The sequence below is a fragment of the Procambarus clarkii genome, chromosome 31, assembly GCF_040958095.1.
Source record: "Procambarus clarkii isolate CNS0578487 chromosome 31, FALCON_Pclarkii_2.0, whole genome shotgun sequence".
Taxonomy (NCBI): domain Eukaryota; kingdom Metazoa; phylum Arthropoda; class Malacostraca; order Decapoda; family Cambaridae; genus Procambarus; species Procambarus clarkii.
Genome location: NC_091180.1, coordinates 9,425,405 through 9,437,895, shown reverse-complemented (window position 1 = coordinate 9,437,895; position 12,491 = coordinate 9,425,405). Strand labels below are relative to the sequence as shown.

At 57.8% G+C, this 12,491-nt stretch overlaps 1 protein-coding gene across 1 annotated transcript; it reads left to right on the top strand.

Annotated features, from left to right (window-relative positions):
• The first annotated feature begins 313 nt into the window (after window positions 1-313).
• On the top strand, window positions 314-2,086 carry LOC138370129 (uncharacterized). Its single transcript, XM_069334118.1, has one exon. The coding sequence runs from the start codon at window positions 314-316 to the stop codon at window positions 2,084-2,086; it is 1,773 nt and encodes a 590-aa protein (XP_069190219.1).
• Window positions 2,087-12,491: the final 10,405 nt, after the last annotated feature.

Genomic DNA, 12,491 nt, shown 5'->3' with positions numbered 1-12,491 from the left:
TATATATATATATATATATATATATATAATGCACAACTTGCCTAAACACGCAAGAGAAGTTATACAACTTTAGAACACTTTCCCACTAAGAGATTCGAACCCTAGCCAGCACAGAAGCCTTAGAGCAACTGGCATAACTGGTATGCTTTTAACCCACTGCATCAAACTCATACCTAAAAAAAGATGGTAATTTTGGGGTATTTAAATCCACCAAATATCACCACCTCCCAAGGGCAACTAGAGCTAGTGAGGAGTCACTCATGTTCTTTCATCAAATTCCTGTTAATATTGGAGAACTCTGTGTCTATGCTTAATGCACAACTTGCCTAAACACTCAAGAGAAGTTATACCACCGGTGTCTTGCCCCCTCACTGGTTGCCCTGGGGACCACCGTTGTCTTGCCCCCCTCACTGGTCACCCTGGGGACCACCGGTGTCTTGCCCCCTCACTGGTCACCCCGGGGACCATCGGTGTCATGCCCCCTCACTGGTCACCCCGGGGACCACCGGTGTCTTGCCCCCTCACTGGTCACCCCAGGGACCACCGGTGTCTTGCCCCCTCACTGGTCGCCACGGGGACCACCGGTGTCATGCCCCCTCACTGGTCGCCACGGAGACCACCGGTGTCTTGCCCCCTCACTGGTCACCCCAGGGACCACCGGTGTCTTGCCCCCTCACTGGTCGCCCCGAGGACCACCGGTGCCCTGCCCCCTCACTGGTCGCCACGGGGACCATCGGTGTCTTGCCCCCTCACTGGTTGCCAGGGGGACCACCGGTGCCTTGCCCCCTCACTGGTCACCCTGGGGACCACCGGTGCCTTGCCCCCTCACTGGTCACCCCGGGGACCATCGGTGTCTTGCCCCCTCACTGGTCACCCCGGGGACCACCGGTGTCTTGCCCCCTCACTGGTCACCCCGGGGACCACCGGTGTCTTGCCCCCTCACTGGTCGCCACGGAGACCACCGGTGTCTTGCCCCCTCACTGGTCGCCACGGGGTCCACCGTTGCCTTGCCCCCTCACTAGTCGCCACGGAGACCACCGGTGTCTTGCCCCCTCACTGGTCACCCCAGGGACCACCGGTGTCTTGCCCCCTCACTGGTCGCCAGGGGGACCACCGGTGTCATGCCCCCTCACTGGTCGCCACGGAGACCACCGGTGTCTTGCCCCCTCACTGGTCACCCCAGGGACCACCGGTGTCTTGCCCCCTCACTGGTCGCCACGGGGACCACCGGTGTCATGCCCCCTCACTGGTCGCCACGGAGACCACCGGTGTCTTGCCCCCTCACTGGTCACCCCAGGGACCACCGGTGTCTTGCCCCCTCACTGGTCGCCCCGAGGACCACCGGTGCCCTGCCCCCTCACTGGTCGCCACGGGGACCATCGGTGTCTTGCCCCCTCACTGGTTGCCAGGGGGACCACCGGTGCCTTGCCCCCTCACTGGTCACCCTGGGGACCACCGGTGCCTTGCCCCCTCACTGGTCACCCCGGGGACCATCGGTGTCTTGCCCCCTCACTGGTCACCCCGGGGACCACCGGTGTCTTGCCCCCTCACTGGTCGCCACGGAGACCATCGGTGTCTTGCCCCCTCACTAGTCACCAGGGGGACCATCGGTGCCTTGCCCCCTCACTGGTCGCCACGGGGACCATCGGTGTCTTGCCCCCTCACTGGTCGCCAAGGAGACCACTGGTGTCTTGCCCCCTCACTGGTCGCCACGGGGACCACCGGTGTCATGCCCCCTCACTGGTCACCCCGGGGACCACCGGTGTCTTGCCCCCTCACTGGTCACCCCGGGGACCACCGGTGTCTTGCCCCCTCACTGGTCACCCCGGGGACCATCGGTGTCTTGCCCCCTCACTGGTCACCCCGGGGACCATCGGTGTCTTGCCCCCTCACTGGTCGCCACGGAGACCATCGGAGTCTTGCCCCCTCACTAGTCGCCAGGGGGACCACCGGTGCCTTGCCCGCTCACTGGTCGCCACGGGGACCATCGGTGTCTTGCCCCCTCACTGGTCACCCCGGGGACCTTCGGTGTCTTGCCCCCTCACTGGTCGCCACGGAGACCATCGGTGTCTTGCCCCCTCACTAGTCGCCAGGGGGACCACCGGTGCCTTGCCCCCTCACTGGTCGCCACGGGGACCATCGGTGTCTTGCCCCCTCACTAGTCGCCAGGGGGACCACCGGTGTCTTGCCCCCTCACTGGTCGCCCCAGGGACCACCGGTGTCTTGCCCCCTCACTGGTCGCCACGGGGACCACCGGTGTCTTGTCCCCTCACTGGTCGCCCCGGGGACCACCGGTGTCATGCCCCCTCACTGGTCGCCACGGGGACCACCGGTGTCTTGCCCCCTCACTGGTCGCCACGGAGACCACCGGTGTCTTGTCCCCTCACTGGTCGCCCCGGGGACCACCGGTGTCTTGCCCCCTCACTGGTCGCCACGGGGACCACCGGTGTCATGCCCCCTCACTGGTCGCCACGGAGTTCACCGGTGTCTTGCCCCCTCACTGGTCACCCCAGGGACCACCGGTGTCATGCCCCCTCACTGGTCGCCACGGGGACCACCGGTGTCATGCCCCCTCACTGGTCGCCACGGAGACCACCGGTGTCTTGCCCCCTCACTGGTCACCCCAGGGACCACCGGTGTCTTGCCCCCTCATTGTCGCCCCGGGGACCATCGGTGTCTTGCCCCCTCACTGGTCGTCCCGGGGACCACCGGTGTCTTGCCCCCTCACTGGTCGCCCCGGGGACCACCGGTGCCTTGCCCCCTCACTGGTCGCCACGGGGACCACCGGTGTCATGCCCCCTCACTGGTCACCCCGGGGACCACCGGTGCCTTGCCCCCTCACTGGTCGCCCCGGGGACCATCGGTGTCTTGCCCCCTCACTGGTCACCCCGGGGACCACCGGTGCCTTGCCCCCTCACTGGTCACCCCGGGGACCACCGGTGCCTTGCCCCCTCACTGGTCACCCCGGGGACCACCGGTGTCTTGCCCCCTCACTGGTCACCCCGGGGACCACCGGTGTCTTGCCCCCTCACTGGTCGCCAGGGGGACCACCGGTGTCTTGCCCCCTCACTGGTCACCCTGGGGACCACCGGTGTCTGGCCCCTCACTGGTCACCCCGGGGACCATCGGTGTCTTGCCCCCTCACTAGTCGCCAGGGGGACCACCGGTGTCTTGCCCCCTCACTGGTCGCCCCGGGGACCATCGGTGTCTTGCCCCCTCACTAGTCGCCAGGGGGACCATCGGTGTCTTGCCCCCTCACTAGTCGCCAGGGGGACCACCGGTGCCTTGGCCCCTCACTGGTCACCCCGGGGACCATCGGTGTCTTGCCCCCTCACTAGTCGCCAGGGGGACCACCGGTGCCTTGCCCCCTCACTGGTCACCCCGGGGACCATCGGTGTCTTGCCCCCTCACTGGTCGCCTGGGACCACCAGTTCCTTACCCTCTCACTGGTCGCCCGGGGACCACCTGTGTCTTGCCCCCTCACTGGTCACCCCGGGGACCATCGGTGTCTTGCCCCCTCACTGGTCGCCTGGGACCACCAGTTCCTTACCCTCTCACTGGTTGCCCCGGGGACCACCGGTGTCTTGCCCCCTCACTGGTCGCTTGGGACCACCGGTGTCTTGCCCCCTCACTGGTCGTCTGGGACCACCGGTGTCTTGCCCTCTCACTGGCTGCCCCGGGGACCACCTGTGTCTTGCCCCCTCACTGGTCGCCCGGGGACCACCTGTGTCTTGCCGCCTCACTGGTCACCCCGGGGACCACCGGTGTCTTGCCCCCTCAGTGGTCGCCACGGGGACCACCAGTGTCTTGCCCCCTCACTGGTCGACTCGGGGACCACCGGTGTCTTGCCCCCTCACTGGTCGCCCCGGGGACCACCGGTGTCTTGCCCCCTCACTGGTCGCCACGGGGACCACGGTTGTCTTGCCCCCTCACTGGTCACCACGGGGACCACCGGTGCCTTGCCCCCTCACTGGTCGCCCCGGGGACCACCGGTGCCTTGCACCCTCACTGGTCGCCACGGGGACCACCGGTGTCTTGCCCCCTCACTGGTCGCCACGGGGACCATCGGTGCCTTTCCTCCTCACTGGTCGCCACAGGGACCACCGGTGTCTTGCCCCCTTACTGGTCACCCCTGGGACAACCAGTGCCTTGCCCCCTCACTGGTCACCCCAGGGACCACCAGTGCCTTGCCCCCTCACTGGTCGCCCCGGGGACCACCAGTGCCTTGCCCCCTCACTGGTCGTCATAGGGTGTACCGTTGCATTGCCCCCTCACTGGTCGCCACGGGGACCACCGGTGCCTTGCCCCCCTCACTGGTCGCCACGGGGACCACCGGTGCCTTGCCCCCCTCACTGGTCACCATCAACAATTGTTGCTTTGGGCCCCGAGGCCTAACTTCCCTCATAAACAATTAAGGATTCCTCCTCTACTTCACACTGCCCCCTCCCCCCCCCCCCCCCCGGGGCGCTATGAAGCACAGGGGGCTGGTGGCGGACAAGTTAATCTACCGTCCCAGCGCTCCGTGATCCTCACTTCAGTTCCCGGTGAGGAAGCGGTCGTTATTAGCATTTTCATTTGTGCTAATTACCGGAGTAGGACCAGGGTGCGGCGGCCGGTCGTTACCACCACCTGGTTCACATCTCTCATCTCTAACGAGCCAGACTCTGATACCTTCCTAACCCTCTCTCCTTCACTGGTGACCCCACACCCACGACCCCACGACCTGACCCCACACCCACGACCCCACGACCTGACCTCACACCCATGACCTGACCCCACACCCACGACCCCACGACCTGACCCCACACCCACGACCCCACGACCTGACCCCTCACCCACACCTGACCCCACACCCACGAACCCACGACCTGACCCCACACCCACGACCCCATGACCTGACCCCACACCCACGACCCCACGACCTGACTCCACACCCACGACCCCACGACCTGACCCCACACCCACGACCCCATGACCTGACCTCACACCCACGACCCCACGACCTGACCCCACACCCACGACCCCACGACCTGACGCCACACCCACGACCCCACGACCTGACCCCACACCCACGACCCCACGACCTGACCCCACACCCACGACCCCACGACCTGACGCCACACCCACGACCCCACGACCTGACGCCACACCCACGACCCCACGACCTGACTCCACACCTACGACCCAGACCCACGTTCTGACCTCTCTCCCTCTCCACTCCCCTCCGCAACCTCTTCCTTCCCTTCTCCAGTCTGTCCCCTTCCCGTCTCCAGTCTCTTCCTTCCCCACTCCAGACTTTCCTTTCCCCTCTCCACCCTCTACCCTCACCTCTCCAGCCTTTCCCTTCCCTCTCCAGCCTCTCCCATCTCCTCTTCAGCATCTCCCCCTCCCCAGCCTCTCCCTTCCCCTCTCCAGCCTCTCCCTTCCCCTCTCCAGCCTCTCCCTTCCCCTCTCACGCCTCTCCCATCGCCTCCTCAGCCTCTCCCTTCCCCTCTACAGCCTCTCACTCCCCCTCTCCAGTCTCTCCCCTCCCCTCTTCAGCCTCTACCCTCCCCTCTCCACCCTCTCCGTTCTCCTCTTCAGCCTCTCCCTTCCCTTCTTCAGCCTCACCCGTCCCCTCTCCAGTCTCTCCTTTCCCCTCTCCAGTCTCTCCCCTCCCATCTCGAGCCTCTCCCTTCCCTTCTTCTGCCTCTCACCTCCCCTCTCCTGCCTCTACCCTCCCCTCTCCAGCCTCTCCCTTCTCTCCAACCTCTCGCTTCCCCTCTCTTGGCTCTTCCCTCTCCTCTCCATCCTCTCCAGCCTCTCCCTTCCCCTCTCCATCCTCTCCCTTCTCCTCTCCATCCCCTTCCTTCCCCTCTACAGACTTTCCCTTCCCCTCTCTTGTCTCTCCCTTTCCCTCTCTAACCTCTTCCTTCCCCTCTCTATCCTCTCCACTCCCCCTCGCCAGCCTCTCCCTTTCCCTCGCCATCCTCTCCCCTCCCCTCTCACGCCTCTCCAATCGCCTCCCCAGCCTCTCCCTTCCCCTCTCCAGCCTCTCCCTTCCTCTCTCCAGCCTCTCCCTTCCCCTCCCCAGCCTCTCCCTTCCCCTCTCCAGCCTCTCCCTTCCCCTCTCCAACCTCTCCCCTCCCATCTCGAGTCTCTCCCCTCCCTTCTCCAACCTCTCCCTTTTCCTCTCCAGCCTCTCCCTTCCCCTCTCCAGCCTCTTTCTTCCCCTCTCCAGCCTCTCCCTTCTCCTCTTCAACCTCTACCCTCCCCTCTCCAGCTTCTCCCTTCCCCTCTCAAACCTCTCCCTTCCCCTCTCCCTTCCCCTCTCCAGCCTCTCCCCTCCCCTCTCCAGCCTCTCCCTTCTCCTCTCCAGCCTCTCCCTTCCCCTCTCCAGCCTCTCCCCTCCCCTCTCCAGCCTCTCCCTTCCCCTCTCCAGCCTCTCCCTTCCCCTCTCCAGCCTCTCCCTTCCCCTCTCCAGCCTCTTCCTTCCCTTCTCCAGCCTCTCCCCTCCCCTCTCCAGCCTCTCCCTTCCCCTCTTCAGCCTCTCCCTTCCCCTCTCCAGTCTCTCCCTTCCCCTCTCCACCTCCCCTCTCTAGCCTCTCCCTTCCCCTCTCCATTCTCCTCTCCAGTCTCTCCCTTCCCCTCTCCAGCCTCTCCCCTTTCCTCTCCAGCCTCTCCCTTCCCTTCTCCAGCCTCTCCCTTCCCCTCTTCAGCTTCACCCTTCCCCCTCTCCTCTTCATCCTCTCCCCTCCCCTCTCCAGCCTCTCCCTTCCCCCTCTCCTCTTCATCCTCTCACCTCCCCTCTTCAGCCTCTCCCTTCCCCTCTACAACCTCTACCCTCCCCTCTCCAGTCTCTCCCCTCAGCTCTTAAGCCTCTCCCTTCCCTTCTCCTCTCCCCTCTTAAGCCTCTCCCTTCCCTTCTTCAGCCTTACCCTTCCCCTCTCCAGCCTTACCCTTCCCCTCTCCAGCCTCTCCTTTCCCCCCTCCAGTCTCTCCCCTTCCCTTTTCAGCCTCTCCTCTCCCCTTGCCAGCCTCTACCCTCCCCTCTCCAGCCACTCCCTTCTCCTCTTCAGCCTCTCCCTTCCCCTCTCCCTTCACCTCTCCAGCCTCTCCCTTTGTGGGGAATTCTGGCTCCAGTATAATAATAATAAAATGTATAATTTTAAGAATGCAAAATAATGATTAATTCTAAGATAGCTCGAAGGACCAGAATGAGTAATGAAATGAGAAAATCAGTGGCTTGTAGATCTATGATTATATGTGAATAAATTCTATTAAGCAATGACTGTAAATTAGATAATTCTAGAGCCAGCCTCCCATGACACATTTTAAGGGGTATTCTATAAGAGTAATCTATGTGTAACATATATTATGCAATAATAATAATAAGTATAATATGCACACACATAGATAATGCGCAAATTATGTAATGCAAGAAATACTACTGCAATGTGAAGATTAATAATGCATAAAAGGCAGTATATATATATATATATACATATATATATATATATATATATATATATATATATATATATATATATATATATATATATATATATATATATATATGGAATCTGAATAATAAGGTACTATCTACAATGAAAACTGATTAAATCTCAGCTGTGACAGAGGGACGTAGATGCAGTCCACTGTACGCCAGTCTGGAAACAGTTTGAGATAGTGATACTTGGAACACGTGAGGGTATGGCGGTCACACGCTTCCTCAAGGGTGTTGTACCATGCTGCAATAATGATAATTGTGTAATTTCCACCCCAAACTAGTATTCACACACATAAGGTATTATCTAAATATTTGGAGGGGAAAGAGCTGCACTTACATGGGATTATTTTTTACGCTGTTATGCCAGCATAACGACATGGCACCTCCATAATCTTATTTAAGAGCTCGTTAAATAGAACAAATGAGGTAAAAATGCCTGCCGAACTGGTGTCCGTGATTCTGGTAAGCTCAGTCCAGCATCTAGGGATGTAAGGATGCCGTCAGGATGGTAAGATTTGTTGGACCGCTTCGGAGCACCTTCACGGTTGTAGATCGAATATGGCCAGAGTCCTATCTCCTCTCTCCCGAAAGTCGCGCATGTGCAAAGCTCACCGTGAGGATTTGAGCATAAATTATATTTATTTATTAAAGCTAAATAGGGAAGGAGGCGTTTATGAACACTCTTGATGGTTTAGATAAATTGTTTATGTGGTGATGTTTTAATTCTCAGAGTGCAAGTCAACTTAACATAGACTGCACATATAACTTTGTGGTGGAAATAATTTAAGATTATGATGTTATTTACTGGAACAACGATCAAGCTGGGTAAGGAAATTCCAGTAAACTATTGTATACTAAAAGTAAACCTATTACTAAATTATTATTCCTAATAAAGGAAAGTAAATGGTTACATTGGTGTTAAATCTACTGGCATGTGGAAATTTAGTCTCCTGAGTGGCTGACTCAATACTACACAATTCTAGAAGAAATTACATGATGTTCCACAACCTAATTCAGTAAATTCTACAATACTAAGCTACATATTAGTAGTGTTAGTTAATTATTATGCTTAATACAGGAAATACAGTCTGTTGTATTAAAGATTAGTAAATGAATATTAGATGTGTATGAAGCCTAATATAGGAAATACATCCTGTTGTATTAGGGATGAGAATAACTGTTGGAAATTTCCAACACCCTTCCTCTCTCCAGCCTCGCTCCTCCTCTCTCACTGTTGTGATCTGTCACATACCCTAGCTCTCCCCTTTCCCTTTCGTCCCCTCTTCCTCTCCCCCCCCCCCTCGATCGTCTTCCCTTCCCTTGTTCATTCTCCTTCTCCCCTGTTGCCTCATTCCCCCCTCCCCTGTTGTCCAGCCGTCCCCTGCCATAAAACTGTTGGGGTCAGGTTTCCTTAGGTAGGGAGCCCGCCCCAGGCCAGTCTTCTCACAATCCTTTGTCTCCACTCCTTCGAATCCGCATCACCAATCCCCCTTCCAATCGTTTCCACTCTTCCCCCTGCCTTCGCCATAACCAGTGATGCATTGAGGAGTAGCAGCTCAGTGCCATAAACCGTAGGTGTCAAATTTCGTGGGTGGCTGGCTACCAGCTGTTCTCACGAGTTGGTTGTACTGCTTATTTTCCAGTTACAAGAGATTTCTGTCAAGAGAAACAGACCCTTATGCACATTTCTATTCCCAGCCTGGAGCTTATTGGTTGAACCCAGGGAGGCCTAGGAGGCGGGGTTAGGTTCATGGCACGGATTGGCTTAGGACTCAAGAGGCAGAGTCCCCCAGGGTAGTGCCTGACAACCATTGGCCAAGCCTCCAGTGCACCCAGCTGTGGTTTGAATTGATTGGTGCTCCTAGCCGGGTCCAAGCTCGAGAGGAAATCCTTAGGTCTCCCAGTGATAGTTTAAAAAAATAAAAGTTAGTGTGTCTTGGGGCTTCACTCTGGTAAAGGTCTACTGACCTGGAAGGTAAGCCATTCAACATCTTTACCCGATTGCAGGATTAAGGTAAAGTGTGCTTGCGTATTCATGTCCATCAGTAGATATTATTACCTCTTAGGGTACTTACAGCTAGGATATATCTCAATTTGATTTAAATATATGTGACTGCTTCGATAAAGTAACTATTTCTTCTAGTGGTATTTAGTTAATCTCCTCCCCCCCCCCCTGTAGTTATTAATGCTGTGTTATTTCTTTTTATATGTGGTATGCATGTGCGATATTGGAAACCCTATATTCTCAATAAATAAATCAACGTTTGCCATAATTAACTCCCAAGATTTATTATCGAGGTCCCTATTGCCCTTGAGTTCATGATTATTGATTTCTGTCCTTCCTGGGAGATCAGTAATACAGGCACCTTCAGGTGGTGGCAGTGTACAAGTAAACTTCTCTCCCCTCCCCTCTTCAGCCTCTCCTCTCCCCTCTCCAGCCTCTCCCCTCCCCTCTCCAGCCTCTCCCCTCCCCTCTCCAGCCTCTCCCCTCCTCTCTACAGCCTCTCCCCTCCCCTCTCCAGCCTCTCTCCTCCTCTCTCCAGCCTCTCCCCTCCCCTCTCCAGACTCTCCCTTCCCCTCTCCAGCCTCTCTCCTCCCCTCTCCAGCCTCTCCCCTCCCCTCTCCAGCCTCTCCCCTCCCCTCTCCAACCTCTCCCCTCCCCTCATCAGCCTCTCCCCTCCCCTCTCCAGCCTCTCCCCTCCTCTCTCCAGCCTCTCCCCTCCCCTCTCCAGCCTCTCCCCTCCCCTCTCCAGCCTCTCCCCTCCCCTCTCCAGCCTCTCCCCTCCCCTCTCCCCTCTTCTCCCCAGCCTCTCCCCTCCCCTCTCCAGCCTCTCCCCTCTCCCCTCCCCTCCTCTCTCCAGCCTCTCCCCTCCCCTCTCCAGCCTCTCCCCTCCTCTCTCTAGCCTCTCCCCTCCCCTCTCCAGCCTCTCCCCTCCCCTCTCCAGCCTCTCCCCTCCCCTCTCCAGCCTCTCCCCTCCCCTCTCCAACCTCTCCCCTCCCCTCTCCAGCCTCTCCCCTCCCCTCTCCAGCCTCTCCCCTCCCCTCTCCAGCCTCTCCCCTCCCCTCTCCAGCCTCTCCCTTCCCCTCTCCAGCCTCTCCCCCCTCCCTTCCACAGAGTTTACCACAGGTTACGGCAATTGATCAATTGTCATGTGCAGGACAGTGCCCAGGGCACTTCACTCCTGGAAGGCTTAGTCTGGTGATTGGCCCTTGTGTGCCCAAAGGGATTGCCATAGGTTTTCGTATTAAATTTGTGCCCTCTACCCTCTAAGCAGGGGACGTGCTCTCTAAGCAGGGGACGTGCCCTCTAAGCAAGGGACGTACCCTCTGAGCAGGGGACGTGCCCTCTAAGCTGAGGACTTGACCTCTAAGCAGGGGACATGCCCTATAAGCAGGAGGACATGCCTTCTAAGTAGGGGACGTGTCCTCTAAGCTGATGACGTGCCCTCTAAGCTGAGGACGTGCCCTCTAAGCAGGGGACGTGCCCTCTAAGAAGGGGGGACGTGCCCTCTAGGCAGGGGACGTGCCCTCTAAGCTGAGGGCATGCCCTCTAAGCAGGGGTCGTGCCCTCTAAGCAGGGAACGTGCCCTCTAAGCAGGGGACGTGCCCTCTAAGCAGGGGACGTGCCCTCTAAGCAGGGGACGTGCACTCTAAGCAGGGAAAGTGCCTTCTAAGCTGATGACGTGCCCTCTAGCCTGAGGACGTGTCTTCTAAGCAGAGGACGTGTACTCTAAGCAAGAGAAGGGCCCTTTAGGCAGAGGACGTACCCTATAAGCAGGGGACGTGCCCTCTAAGCAGGGGACGTGCCCTCTAAGCAGGGGACGTGCCCTCTAAGCAGGGGACGTGCCCTCTAAGCAGGGGACGTGCCCTCTAAGTAGGGGACGTGCCTTCTAAGTAGGGGACGTGCCCTCTAAGTAGGGAACATGCCCTCTAAGTTGGGGACGTGTCCTCTAAGCTGATGACGTGCCCTCTAAGCAGGGGACGTGCCCTCTAAGCTGAGGACGTGCTTTCTAAGCAGGGGACATGCCCTCTAAGCAGGGGACGTGCCGTCTAAGCTGAGCACGTGCCCTCTTAGCAGGGGACGTGCCCTCTAAGCAGGGGACGTGCCCTCTAAGTAGGGGACGTGCTCTCTAAGCAAGGGACGTGCCCTCTAAGCAGGGGATGTGCCCTCTAAGCAGGGGACGTGCTCTCTAAGCAAGGGACGTGCCCTCTAAACAGGGGATGTGCCCTCTAAGCAGGGGACGTGCTCTCTAAGCAAGGGACGTGCCCTCTCAGGTGAGGACGTGCCCTCTAAGCAGAGGTCGTGCCCTCTAAGCTGAGGACGTGCTCTCTAAGCAAAGGACGCGCCCTCTAAGCAGGGGACGTGCCCTCTAAGCTGAGGTCGTGCCCTCTAAGTAGTGGACGTGCTCTCTAAGCAGGGGGCCGTGCCCTCTAAGCAGAGGACGTGCCCTATAAGCTGAGGACGTGTCCTCTAAGCAGAGGACGTGCCCTCTCATCTGGAGAGTTCCCTCTAAGCAGGAGACGTGCTCTCTAAGCAGGAGAGCACCCTTTAAGCAGGGGATGTGCCCTCTAAGCAGAGGACGTATCCTCTAAGCAGGGGACGGAGAGGGCAGATTTTCATAGCAGCCCTGGAGTAATTCTCAGTTAACCTTTCAGCGTGAGTAAGATCTTGATCGCAGAATGAGTATTGGAAAGCCCCGAGGAGAGGGATGACCTTTCTAGTCTGGATACGTTCTTGCAGATTAAGGTAACTCTTACTTGAGTATTAATATTTAATATGTCCCACCATTAGCCTCTAGGACAGGTTTTTATAATAGGATATCATTGATTCTTAACACTAAATTTAATATTAATTTTAATTGGCATTTTAGTTAATTTTTCCTGTCATCGATCATTGACCATAACATCAAGAGCTGACGTGTCTTTGGTAGTTCAAGTGGTTCTCTAAGTGAATTAATAACATCTGTGATTATTAACAAGTATAATTATTAATAACTCATAA